The 14,507-nt window shown below is 38.5% G+C and overlaps 1 protein-coding gene across 4 annotated transcripts in view; it reads left to right on the top strand.

Annotated features, from left to right (window-relative positions):
* Positions 1-10,382, top strand: part of LOC137139065 (nucleolar protein 4-like) — a 150,322-nt gene extending 139,940 nt beyond the window's left edge. For all 4 annotated transcript variants that reach the window (XM_067525768.1, XM_067525771.1, XM_067525770.1 and 1 more), the window contains 3 exons: positions 1,548-1,661; positions 1,899-2,115; positions 4,832-10,382. In XM_067525768.1, the coding sequence (XP_067381869.1) occupies positions 1,548-1,661; positions 1,899-2,115; positions 4,832-5,079 (579 nt within the window). In that variant the 3' untranslated portion in view covers positions 5,080-10,382. The remainder of the gene's footprint in view (positions 1-1,547; positions 1,662-1,898; positions 2,116-4,831) is intronic.
* Positions 10,383-14,507: the final 4,125 nt, after the last annotated feature.

Genomic DNA, 14,507 nt, shown 5'->3' with positions numbered 1-14,507 from the left:
TTGCATATTTAGTAGAGCAATGCCGTTTGAGATTGTAGTCTTTGAGAACTGCACTTTTCATGAGATGTGAACCAGTACTAACACATTGTGCAGTTTGGATACATTTTAAGGGTAAAAAATAATGCTACAATTTTGCATTTTTGATTTTACAAAATATTAAATGGCAACTGTAGGAAAATAATGAATATTTAAACTAACTTTCAGGCTGGCTCTAATATTAAATTGTCAATCTGTCGGGGGGCATTTGAAATTGTCTCAGCCTGCAGTCTGAAAGATTGACACCTAACAGTTCAGACCAAACAGTTATTATCTTTAATAAAATGATGATAAAATGTGTCCGTAAATATGTCGTAACTATAGAAACAACACACTCTAGTCAATTTATTTTGTTTTACAGATGTGACATGCTTCACAATATCTTAATAGAACTAATACATTCTCCCCAGCAGCATTTCTTCCTGTTCTTCTCATTATTTCACACACATTCTAGGTCATAATAGGTGACACACTGACAGGTGCGTGTACTGTTATTTAATGCTTGCTAACATCTTCATATTGTGTGTGGTGTTGGTCGGGGGGGGGGGGGGGGGGGGGGGGTATAGACACTACAATCTAAATTAGTAATTAAAAATAAATGAAGACATATAACAGAGACCAGGACACCAGAATTGCTCTATGGCACAGTGAGTTATCCTCACTCATTCTGAGTACATAACAATCTAGTAAACCTCATGCATTGACAATGTACGAGGGACATTGACCTGTGTGGCGTTAATGGGAATTCACTGTGCTGAAGAAAAATATGAATGAATCATGCGAATGTCTCTGCTGCCCCCCAGTGATAAAGCCTGGTGTTACACTGTGTTAAGTCTTGATAGTGGTCTTCTTACTGTGGTTATGACCCAACCAGCCCAGTGTGCCTTCAACCTGCATCACATTCCATATTCTAATTAAAAGATGTCCTCAGGGACATTGTATTTTTTTCTACATTGGAAACCAAAGTGTATGTACTGCAACTATTGTCAACCCAGCATAAATATAATAATGATATTATAATATTATAATATGTTAAAAAATAGAATCAGATATGAAGCTTACTCTCAGCTCTGGACTTGGCATAGGATCAATGAATCTACCTAGAATCAGAACTTCATTGACCAGACCCTTATGGACAGATAATAAGAGAAATAGGCCCTTGGGCACAGAAAGTGCTGAGTGTTTATTTATTTTTTTCTGTTTGAGTAAAATGGGTTTGTGGGAATTTTACATATGTTTTTGGAAGTTTAGCTACAGTTTTTTTGATTGTTTCTTCTTTTGTGATAATTGTGTGTGTGTGTTTTAAGCATTTTAAGTAATTCGGACAAATTGTTGTCATTTCACACTTTTTTTGGATAGTTTTGGACAGTTGTTAAAATATTTTTATTTTTTTTTTGCCTCTTTTGGCTGAATGTAAACCTTTTATTTTAAAGAAAAAAACACAGTGATATTAGACCCAAACGTAGGTAAAATGATTAAATAATTCAATCCTTTTATATTGTTGTCCCTAGACCCGTCCTACTCCACCTCACCTCACCTCAGCAATGGCTGAGAACATCCTGGCTGCTGCCTGCGAGAGTGAATCACGCAACGCTGCAAAGAGGATGCGCCTGGAAGCCTATCACGTAAGTCTTTATTGTGTCTTCACTTCTACTTTATAAAATAAAACACCAAGTAAAAATCTAATCTGATAAAATAAAACGGACAGTACTCTGACGTCCACATTATCAACACAATTCTGCCTAAGTTTGTGTTATCCCCTCATGAAATAGCCTTGTTTGTTATCATTGATAGACCATGCAGCTTCTTATGTTTTGAAAAGAAAAAAAACCCCTCATCATTTCCTGTTCCTCCTCTGACAGGATGAGCAGATCTCCCTGGACAAACCTTCCAGTGGAGGTCTCAGGGAGCCAGCATCCCTCGCTCACTCCGCCTACACATCAGCCTTCTCCTCCCAGGACACACAGCTCTACATTAACGGAGCCAGCCTCAGCTACGGTTACCGTGGATACCCAGGCCTGGGCGCTGCCATGCAACACCCTATTTCCCTGACGACTGGTGCTGCTGCTCATAACAACGGTAAGGATGGGAGAGCAGAGACAGGGACACAGGGTCTTTGGACCTAGAGAGAGGAGCTGGACAAAACTACTGAAAATGAGAATGGGCAGGAAGTTACGATAAGGAATGAGAGAGAGATGATCACGAGAGGAAAAAAAAAAGGAGGAGTAATGAACGAAACAACATGAATGGATAATTTAAGAATGAATGAGAAGGACCACCAGAGCAGTGAAAGGAGACAGAGCAGCAGATGGCAGTGTCACACAGCTAACACACACATACTGTAATAGTGATCTCAGCCTTTAAATGTAGAGTGTTAACTTGATTCTAGCAGCTGAATATTACAGGCTTCTTTGATTTTATTTTAGTTTTGCTGTCTGTAAGTCTCCTGGATTTTTACATAACACAGCAGATTATCAGTGCTCTTAGAAGAGACAGTACTGCTTTAAAAGTTTGTGGACCCTTTAGATTTTTTTCCTAATTCATAAATATATAAACCCTTTGCCCTCCGTAACTGAATGTTTGCGGTAGCTGCTTATTTTCTACATTGACTTGGAAAGTTTTTGGTCTATTCATCCTACCAAAACAACTCAGGGAAGTTAGTTGGCAGGTCCCTCCCCAACATTTCTATGGGGTTAAGGTCAGGACTTTGACTCTGCCATTACAAAATGTTACATTTCTTCAGCTTTAGCCATTCTTTGGTGTGTTTAGGCTTGTTGTCCTGCTGTACGGTCAACTTTCTGCTGAGCTTCAGTTTATAGATGGATACCATGACATTTTTTATTTCATTGCATTTTCATTTGCATTTTCCCAGATCCTGATACTGTCACCACTATATTTCACACATATGAATCTGGTGAAATGCATACTTTGGTCCTCGCTAACAATAACCCTTTAAATTTAAATTCAAAAGTTCTTCTCTGACCTTGTCTGTCCACAGAACATTTTTTCCAACAACCTTCTGGTTTATCCAAATGGTCTTAAGCCAACTACAGTCAGGCAGAATTTTTTTTTTGGACAGTAATTTGCCTCCTCTTTGCAGCTTTGCAGCATGCTCTGTCATACACACTGTTGTTGTTCAAGGCTCTTCTGATGTTGGACATTTACATTTAGTTATTTAGCAGATATGACCAGTGCCTGTACAATGAGTTGGGTTGTATATTCCATGAAGTAGGGTCTGATCTTTCTGATGTTGTAGAGGGCAAATCTGCGTGTCTGCGTGATGAGACAGTGGAGTCGTCCGGTGGAAAGGACAGGAAGGTGTGTGTCATCAGCATAGCAGTGATAGGAAAGGCCATGTGAGTGAATGATAGAACCCAGGGATGCAGTATAGAAGGAAAAAAGAAGAGGACCAAGAACTGAACCCTGCGGCACACCGGTAGAGAGGCTATGAGAGGGAGAAACATGCCTCCGCCAAGATACCTTGAATGTTCGTCCTGATGGGTAAGAACGAAGCCACGCTAGAGCTAATCCAGAGATGCCTAAGTCAGAGTGTGTGGACAAGAGGATCTGATGGTTCACTGTGTCAAAGGCTGAAGATAGATCAAGTAGGGTTAAGACAGAAGACTGACCTGTGGCTTTTGCAGCTCGAAGAGATTCCACAACAGTCAGGAGTGCTGTTTCTGTGGATTGATCCCTCTTGAAGCCAGACTGGCTGAAATCAAGGAAGTTGTTTAAGGGACTCATTCTCCTTAGAAATGTCTAACTCTTACCAGCTTTGTGAGCATCAACAACTCTTCTTGTCTACTTCAAAAAGCTTACACTGTTTTAATCACATTTCCATGGTTTCTCTTATCCAATGTGCTCCTGTAGGATCACATGAAATTTGAGGCACTGCACTCGTGACATAAATATATTGACTTAAATATAGTGGCTTACTATAGTGACTTACTTCTCTCCTGTGTTCGAACCATGACACGCTTCTACAAACCTGTGTTGTCAAGATCAGATTTTGATAGCGAAGACACAGATTTTTCTTCTTTAAATAAGATAGGATGGCTGACTCCCAAGTTTCCCTTCACATGAACCAATGATCCTAAACATTCGCAGACTTTTTTCACACACGTATATTTAATATGGAATATTTACCTTAAAAGGTACTTTTTTGTCATATTTGTTTGATTTGTTTAGTTTTATCTTCATCTTGTTTTAGGAAATCTGATCACATTTCAGATCTTACTTATGCAGAAATTGAGAAAACTTTAAAATGTTCACAAACCTTTAAAGGCCACTGTGGATACCTGCAGTGCAGATTTTGCACTATACCACATTCAATTCAACTTTATTTATATAGTGCCAATTCACAACAAAGTAATCTCAAGGCATCTCATTGCAGTACTACGCAAATGTATTTATGTGATCTGTAAAATATATTAGATCACACATGTCATCACAGCAGGTTTTCACATTCACTTTATGGCACAGTGGTAAGATGCACCATGTCTAATAAACTGAATATGAGACCACTTTAGCTTGCCGCTACCAAAAAGCTGCTTCATGAAGTCCTTTGTTTTTGTTGCTTGGAAACCATTTTTTCTGGCTTCAGTCAGACACTTAGACACAGTATCATGTCATTTTAAACTGATTGATCTTTCTTTTCCCTTCTTCTCATACATTCTCCTGTCCCATCCTCTTCCTCACCCCATCCATATCCACCTCTTTTCTCCTCTGTAATTGATCTTTTTATTTCATGCGTTACTTCTCCTCTCCCCTCTTTTACCTCTCTCTTAATCTCCAGGCCCAACAGACCTCAGCATGAAGTCTCTCACCTCTGCCACCATTAGCAACTCTTCCTCCGCCTCCACCACCACCAATACTCTGGGTGGACGGGGCAGCGGCGGTGGAGGAGGGGGTGGAGCATCCACCCAGCTCAGCCAACCAGAGATCACGGCAGTACGTCAGCTAATCGCCGGCTACCGGGAGTCAGCCGCCTTCTTACTACGCTCGGCAGATGAGCTGGAGAACCTCATCCTGCAGCAGAACTGATTTCGGGGAAAGAAATGCATACACACACATACACACACACACACACACACACATACACACACTCTTCCCATTGTATTTGTTTTGTATCCATCTGTGTCCCCCTGTTTCTGCATATTGACAGTGAGCACCAGACCACCTCTTGTTTGTGCTCTGCTCTGGGTTTGTCTGTCTTCTCTTCAGAAACTGTGGCTACTGTTTCTGAGGAAAATTGGGAAAATGGGACAAACAGAGGGTGAAGAATCCCCCCTGTCACACACAAAACAGTCCCCCACAAACCTCAATCAACCTATTCTGCCTGAGGGCAGAAAAAACAAAAGGAGCAGTGCACTTGGAGCTCAGGAGGAATCCTTTTCTCTCCTGTCTCCTCCTGTAGAAGCACCTCAAAATCAGCACTACACTCTGAGAGGGAAAAAAAGGGGGAGGGGGGTGTGCAGCAGGAGTGAAGAAGCCTAGAGACAAGTAAAGAGTTTGTTGATTCTGCTGCTGTGCTTTCAGAAAAAACACTTTGTGGGTGGAAAAGTGAGTTTCCCTGTGGTGCTCCAACACGGGTGACGAGTTTGACAGTGTCTTTTGATCATCAACAATTAAAACCTTAAAACATACTGACTCCCTAAATTAGTATGTGCTGAAGCTAAATGACCAGTGCTTTTGATTTGATTGAAGATTTAATTTATTCCTAATTGAGGATTTTTTGTTGTTGTTGTTTTCCAAGTGTTTAAGAGAATGGCAGTGATTTGACTTATCTTAAAGGATGGCACTCAATACAGAAGTGACTTTGAGTCCCAATGACCTAAACAGATGGAAACTGGAAAAGAAATAAGAAAAAAAAAGCATTTTGTTTGAACACAGAACCTTTTTTATGCTTGCTTGTATATAAGCTCTCTGTGTCCTATAGCACTTTTCCCTCACCTAAAACCTCACCCTGAATCACCCTAATCTTTACCCTTTTTACCCAGGGAGCAACTTGCTACTTATGCATCCAAGACGCCATGTTGACCACCACAGAATACCTCAAATCAGACCTGTTCCAATGTAGTTTCAGTTCCTCACACACATACAAACACATACTCTGCAAGTGAATGTTAACATTCCTACCAGAAGTCAGTTTACTTCTACCATCTGATGTCTTCAAGGTTTATGAAATATATTATAAGGGGAATATCAAATGTTATTGCATTAAAAGACCTACAGCAAAATCCGGAAAAGGATGAAACATTTCAAGCACTGATGTGAACTTTTTGTGAACTACTTTAAATCTTTACTTTCTCTGTGCGGGTTTGTTCACGTGCTGCTGTATATAATCAGTTCATCTTGAAAACTTGAGAAGAATCAGAGCTGAAGTCCACAGCGACACATTTCTCTGGGAGGTGACTTTCTCCTTAAAGGGGAGGAAGAGTGTGTGTGTGTATGTGTTTGTGTGTAGGTGTGTGTGTGTGTGTGTTTGGTAAGGGGGGGTGAAATGAAGGGGTGGGGTTTAACATGGATTACTGGTGGCAGTTTTATCTCTCGCTTCTAGTTTTTACAATTGTAGACGTAATGCCAACGAAACCTCAGCATCCATTCACCCCTCCCCTCTCCCTCTCCTCTTCTTCTATCTTTTCCCTTCTTTGGACCTACTCAAAACTTCTTTGTGGACCTAATCATCCTCCTCTTTGTCCTCTCCTCCTGGTCCAGTCCAGGCTTTAGAGGAAGAGGAGGACTGCTCTGTCTTACTGTGTTTGTTGAATTCTGAAATGGCCATTACTATTGTTATTACTGATTTTCTTATTATTACTATTACTATGATTATGATGATGAACTTTTCATGTTGCTGCTATACAAAAACTGGACCTTCTGCCATAGACCTGAAACCTCAACAAAGCCGGGCGTTAGGTAGCCACAGTGCCCCATGGAAACCAGATTGACCAACCAACCTCTTGCGATCTTAACTTCACAACTATAAAGCAAAATCAACAGAAAGAAACACTGTTTGTGCACCCATGTGTATTTTCCTCTCTCTGACTGGTTGGTCGGTTTCTTTTTTTCTTTATTCTTTTTTTTTCTTCGCTTCCTAGGGCTTGATTCATGTGTTTTGTGACTTTGTAACTGTGAATTATCTTGTTTTTTCCCCATATTTTGTTTATCTTCATCTTGCGCCTTCATCACAATCCTGTATTTGAGTCCAACACATACACATCAATAGTTCTCTGCAGAATTTAGCTTGTTTAATATAGGCGGAAAGAAAAGAAACAGTATTAATTGGATCGAAAATTAATTTATAATCGGCAGGTTTTGTTTTAATTTATGTTGATATGACCACCATATAAAGGCAATTTTTAATGCCTTGGCAACCTTTCATGGATCCTCTTAAAAGAGACAAAAATATTCTCATTTGCTTTCTTGCTGAGAGTCCGATAGATGCTAATATTGCCTCTGCAATACTTTGGAGACTGTTAGCTTTGCTTAGCATGAAGCCTGGAAATAGGAATTCTGTTTGGCTGGTTGTGTTCACCAACTTTGGATGTAATCTGTTGTTATCCACAGGCTGGTAGGCTCAGCAGATCATTATCATGCAATAGTATGCAGAAAAAAACATGCTTATGGTTAGTTTTAGGCACAATAATAAGATGGTTAAACAACAATAACTACATTCAACTACATTAACTAAAGTAACAACATTGAGTAACAATAAAAACAGGACATTAAGTCATTTCTCTTGTGTCAACATCCTATGTTTTGTCTCCCTAAAAAAGAAATGCAACTCTGACACCTGTAATATTTACTGCAACCATCTGGTGTCACTAATATCTGACACATCTCATTCATAATCATTTAACTAATTAGGTAGTAGGTGACCAACTGAGCCATAACAATAGGCTGATAAAAGTTGGCCAATGGGAGGTTAGGGCTTAAAAAACTGTTGTGAACTGTTGTGTTCAGTGGTAATGAACATCTGCTCCTAGCACCTCTTAAAATAATGAATGATGTTTATTTAGTCTGCATAAAATCCAGGTTAAAAGGCTGAATTCAGGTTGTGGCTTTATTAGGGGTGGTGTGCCAGATGTTAATCATCTGACACGTGACAAGTTTTAAGCTTTGGTTGTTGTGCAGATATAACACAAATAATTATTGTACCTTAGAGGTATTTGTTGCAGCCTTTATGCTAAGCTCTGCTAATGAGCTGCAGACTTTATACAGTATTTACGGCATAGATGTGCACGTGGTGTTGATCTTTTCAAGAAACTCTCGACAGGAAACCCAGTAAGCATATTTCAATAAATGTTGAATGTTGTTAAGTTGTGACATTGGTAACAAACAACTCAAGTTATTTTTTAACCATTCATCCTCCCTCTACTGAGTTATCAACTGTTCATAGTGGTTTGCAAATTTTTGGATCAAAGGGTGTACTGATAAATCCAGCAGCTCAAAGTTCATGGTTTAGCGTGTGGTTAAAGTACAACAGAGGTCTGCAAAAAACAAATGTAAGTTGTTTCCTTATGAGGCATCACTCTGTTTAATGTTGTACTGTGGTTTATAACTCAGTTTCTGTCAATGTAATTTTCTTTTCTTTTTTTTGCACATTGAGCAAAGGAGCTTATCTGTGATTTAAGAGGGGGGGGGCTTAAGAGTATGCATGTTTCCCAGTAGCCCCCCCTCCTGCACTGCTGAGAGTAGAGGAATTGGTGTGGTGTATTTTTTTCCCAATGCAGTTGATAATCATAGTGTTCACAAGTTTTTAGATAGATGGTAAATGACGAGTGCTATGGGGCAACAGACCAGAGGACGTGTGAAAGCCATTTATTCAGAAGGTGTGAATTCGAATGACACCTCATATCCAGAAACACAAAACCTCCATGCAGGCTTTCACTGATGTACATGTGCGCAATGTTCAAACCATCACATCAAGTCCACACGAGTTCGAAATGTTGAAAATGTAAGTTATTTAATTTATTGACAGATTAGATGTAGAATTGTGAAGATATTTTTGTTGTTGTTGTTTTTTGGTTTATTTTTGCTCTCTTTTATAAAACTGTGTAAAAAACTTGCTGATTGGTGAATGAAAAGAAAAACATGCAAAGATGACCCACATAGAGGGGAAGGAGGGGACAGTGAGGTCACATACATCAGACATGTTGCTGTGTTTTTACCACCACTCACTTTTGTTTACATATTTAGACGTTAAGAAGGTTTGACTATTCAGCCCTTTGAGATGAAGGAAATCCCACAAAATAAGTTTATGGAACCCACTGAAGTACAACCAGTTTCTCCCTGAGTTTAGTGTCTTTGTTTCATTACAAATACTGGAGCTCATTAAAGATTATCTTTGTAAACCCCATCATGAGACTTTTTGGACACAAGTAACCTGTCCTTCTCTTCCCCTGTTTGATCATCACTGTGCTCTCAGATACTGCCATGGGTTGGTTGAGGTTGATTTTCACTGTTGGATAGATCCGGCACCTTTGGGAAATCTGGATTGGTCCAGATGTGCTCAGAAAGAACTGTTTAGGAATAGTTCTATTTGCCGGATCCACTCTCTCTCCTCCCCTACAGTAAATATAGAACAGATGTTTGCTCCACATTTGAAACTAGTAGCAAGAATAATTTATGCTTTTTCACTACTAACATCAAGGCTCCCTGCTGATCACAGCAGCATAAAACTTTCCCATAATACCTGGGACATTTTTGTCTGTGTTTTTTTTTTAAATGTACTGAAAGGAACAACTGAAACCTTAAATTTTACCTAAAAAAAAAAACTTAAGTCTGGCTGAACCAATATGAACCTTCAAATTTCTTTCGGCAGGGGATAATGCTGTGAACAGATGATGTGATACATAATGTGGGTGAGCATTCCTCAGATCAGAGCCAGACCAAGTGGCTTTCATTTTTAATTTCAGCTGATGGAAGAGTTTCAGTCCCAGCATCCGGACTCTGACTCTAATAGAACAGGTGCAGCATTCATTTTTTTCTTCTTCAGAAACTTTGCTGCTGTTCAATGGTTTCAGAATTGTGGTTTACAGTCAAAAGTCAGCATTTGAATTTAAAGAATTAGCATTATGGGAAATATTATCTGCATATACAAATCACATCAAATTTGACATGATAAAAAACAGTGAAGTTTAAAACAACCCCTACAGTGTTTGGAGAGACATTTTTTATTATCCTAGCACTGAGTTTTTAAAAACAAAGCAACGAAGAACAAAAAACAGTTTAAGATGCTCTGTAAATGGTTTAGGGAGTCTTACACTTTATCCCTCTCTTTCTTCCTCCTTGTCTTCTGTTTGATTCTTATTTTCTTAAGCTAATAAATCCTCTAGGACAAACTGCATCTTTTGAAACAGTGATTTTTTTTTTAACCAAGAATGAACATACCTCTAAGGTCGTCCTTAAAGGGTTCAATTTTGGCTAAAACTAACAGAAACTGAATAACTGACCTCTGAGTGTTTGAAGTTCTCTAATGTCACACTAGCCAGCGACAGAATTCTTCAAATGGCTAAATCTGATGGCTCCAGTCCAAAGAGCCACATTGGTGAGATTCATAGTCTTTTTGGGACTATCCCAATGGTTCCAGGATGTTGATGTGCTGTAGGTTTCTGATCCCAGGTTAGTTTACATGAAAGCCAAACAGTTGTAGAACAGCACCACAGAAAATACTCCAACTGTGTAAACGGAAAAAGGCAAATGACAATCTGTACAAAGGTGTAATTTGCTCACTGTTTGATTCCCATTCCTTCTATCTATTGTAAATAGGATAGACCGTGAGAATAATCCCAGTGTTTCAGCCATAATCAGAGCATTTATACTCAAAGCATCTCCTGTTGTTAATGTCTGCACATTTCTATCTGATTTCTATTTTTTACATGATTTATATGATCTTCAGTGATTCTAATCTTCTTTATATTATTATTTTGAAGACATCTTTTGTAGTGCAAGTAAATTAGTGTTTGTTGGTTTTTATGAAATTTTGTACAATATTACATACTGCACAATGCAAACATGGATGTCAATGAACAGTGGACTGGACCGGCATCTCCACAAATGTACTGGATCTCATTAGCTTGTTCATCGTAGCTTCAGTGCTATCAGCTGTTAAAACCAATGCAGTGGTATCATTCTTCTTCAAATTTAAAGAGATAACTCTCAACTCTCGCGTCCCAAATCGTTGACAAAACAGATTTCTTTTCTCCTAGTATTTACTCTAGGTCTTGATACCCCTTTTTAAAGGTTATACACCATGGATGTTGACATGGTTGTGTCAACAGTAACAAGTTGCTTTTATGTCATAAGGAAGAGCCTGGATAGACCACAGTGTCCTGCTACCTCTCCAACTCCATAGGTCCTCTCCCACTCCATAGGTGCAGTCAATATAGTGCATGTTGGAGATAGATGGGAGTATTAAAATCAGCCTGTTTTTCTAATTAAAGATCATTAAAATCCTGAACTCTTTAAGTAAGGGGTCTACTCACATCATCCAACTGCAATAGGCAGCCTGTTAAAATTCCATACAAGGGCAGGAGTCCCGAAGTGCAACCCCACTCCATACGTAGGAGAGAGAAAGTAGAGTAGGCTTTAAAAAAATTTATTTATTCACGTGACTGCTTTCCTAGAATCACATTTTTGTGAAACATAAATGCTCTTTTTGTGAGTACATGTTTTTTTCTAATTTTTATTGAAAGATAGTAAAGAATATGAGAATCACAGCTTGAAAAAGGCTGAATGTGAATATGTCATTTGTGTGTATGTAAACAACTTCCTTTGGTCATTAAAGGGATACACATTATGTGAAATACACCCTTTCTTGCTGAGAGCTGGGTGAAGGGATCAGGATCAGCTTCATGTCTGTACAATAGAAAGCTACAGCCAGTTGGTTAGCTCAGCATTAAGACTGGTAAGGGAGGCCAACTGGCACCTTGGCTGCTGAACAGTACCAACTTCTGCATGGCAGCACTTATGTAGATCACGGTTTACCGTGTTATGTCTGTTGTTATTAATTAACTGAAAGCTGAAGTGTGAAAAGGCTACTTTGCCACTGTAACTGAGCAGACATGAGTGTGGTAATGAGCCTCCATCTTTTCACAGCAAGAAAGCAAATGAGCATTCTTTCAAAAATGTCAGATTACTCCTATAAACCCCATTAGAAGTTTTACTACTTTAAAAAGAGAAAAGGATTTTCTCAATCTTTTTAGCTCCAGGGAAAATTCTACACTCGAACCAAATGCCATGAGATGAGCTGTGATGCCGGTTTAGTCCCTGCAATTGAATATACACTTTTTAAACCAGTCTGGTTAAATTTACAGCTCACAACACACACTTACTGAAAGCAATTTAAGGAGAAAACATATGTATGGATGATACTATCAAAATCAAAAAATGGCTTCCTAAGCCACTTTGTTTCTGTTTTTATTTCTTTTCAGTGGTGCTTTAGATTCCTTCATTTTCAAATATTTGTAATATTTGATTCTGTTTTCACTGTTTTCACCAGACTTTGTACTGAACTTTTGATTGTCTTAATTTCCTTCACTGGGGCTTTGTACCTACTGTAAACTAATGTGAAACCTGTATTCTCCTCATGATTTCACTCAGTGGAAGTGTGATGTTTACATGTACAGATTTTTGCTATTCTTTCTGCTTTGTTTCATTTTCTGCCCCATCACCATCCTCTGAGTTTCCCTGACTCTTTCCTTAAATGTTAAAGGGAAATGGGACTGCATCTTAATACAGTTTTCACCATTTCACATAAGCCTATCACATGAGGGGACTCGTTGATGTTTTTAATTTCAGTGTGTCACTTTTCTTCACCAGATACCTGCTTAGGTTATTTAGTTTGTCAATTCTGTATCCATTTAGAAAGGCCGCTTTTGCATTTAGTTACTGTAGCATTGAGAAGCTAAAGGTGCACCTGTGTTTCATGAAAGAATGCTAAGATTGTATGTGATTATTTGCTCTCAGTGAAGAAACGTCACTTGGCTGACATTAAAAAACGAGCCGTCCCTGTATGAAGCATTTTTGTTTTGTGGGGGTGGGGTCAAGTTGTGTGTTTGTTGTTGGTAGGGGGGCTGACCTTTGACCTCTCGGCTAACTCCACAGCACACAAAATCACAGTGGGGCCACAATGACCCTCCACTGGTGTGACCAGGATCCAGTGGAGATGATTCCTCAGTGGATGATAAGCCATTACAGACCCTGTGTGTTGGGTCTTTTAGTCTATTAGTATATTTAGCAAAACCTTAAACTGCAGATGACAAAAGTCAACCTCAGGAAAAAAAAAGGAAATAAATTTTGTAAAAACGTGTAACTGAAGGCCCATTTCCCTTTGTCTTTGATACCATATAAATTATATCAAAAATTCTTTTTATATTTATTGTGTTTATTATTATATAATCGTCGATACTTTTTTTCAGTACCTGTGGCTAAATATTTTGATTCTTTAGAAAAGTGTTGATAATAGATGTGAAGCAACAAAATGATCGAGGAAAAAAATGAAGTAAAAACAAAATTTGTTTCTGTTTGTTAAATGTCTTGGAGCGATTCAGGCGTGTTGTATAACCAACGAGAACATATCACTCTGGTCCATTACAAAGAAACCAATGATCGAAATACTGAGCTTTCTTTTGTGTGATGTCACTGGAAAGTGTGACCATTTAGTTCAGGGTTTTTTTATGTTATGTTTTTTTCCAAGATGTACGTCAAAAAGCTAAATATACTAATAAAACATTGTGCTATCTATCAAACGGATAGTTCCTCTTTGCCTGGTTATTCTACATGGTTGTTTGAAGATGCATTAAACAGGTTTGTCACATGCATTTAAACAAGTATTTTAATTTCCTTGTTATATTCTACTTTAATTCAGTCCAATTCAACTTTATTTATATAGTTCCAATTCACAACAAAGTCATCTCAAGGCACTTTACAGAAAACAGTTCTGTGAACTACAACTTCTGTGCAGTCTGCGGTCTGTTTGGGCCCTAGGCAAAAGTTTATGCAACATAAAACTGCTATGCTTACGATATGGAAAATGCAATGAAATATATAAAAAAATATATAATTAATAATAAATCTAAATTTAATAACAGCATTCATAGCTTGACAGTTAGTCAGACAGGGCTTATATCAGTTTACCTCAGAAAAAGTACAGTCAAAGTTAGCTGATTATTTGCCACTTGCTAGTTAAGCTAACAAGTTGGCTTCTAGTGATTAAAGCAAAGTTCTACACATTAGGCTGCTCTGCTTACTTAGTTAGCTACGGTAACTCATATCAAATGGAAAGTAAACAAAAGAAACAATGTGATACCAGTGGAAGTTCTGTTATTCAACCATCTCTTCACCACAATTACAGCTACACTAGCAGCATTTAGCTAACGTTATTTAGTTTATTATATTTAAAAGTTATCATTTCCACTGATGATAACTATTAAATGAAGGGCAACCTTGGGGCCGGTCCTCACAAAAAT

Source organism: Channa argus, chromosome 13 (genome assembly GCF_033026475.1).
Source record: "Channa argus isolate prfri chromosome 13, Channa argus male v1.0, whole genome shotgun sequence".
NCBI classification, from domain to species: Eukaryota; Metazoa; Chordata; class Actinopteri; order Anabantiformes; family Channidae; genus Channa; species Channa argus.
The sequence above is the reverse complement of the archived record's forward strand: the minus strand, read 5'-3'. Positions and strand labels throughout refer to the sequence as shown.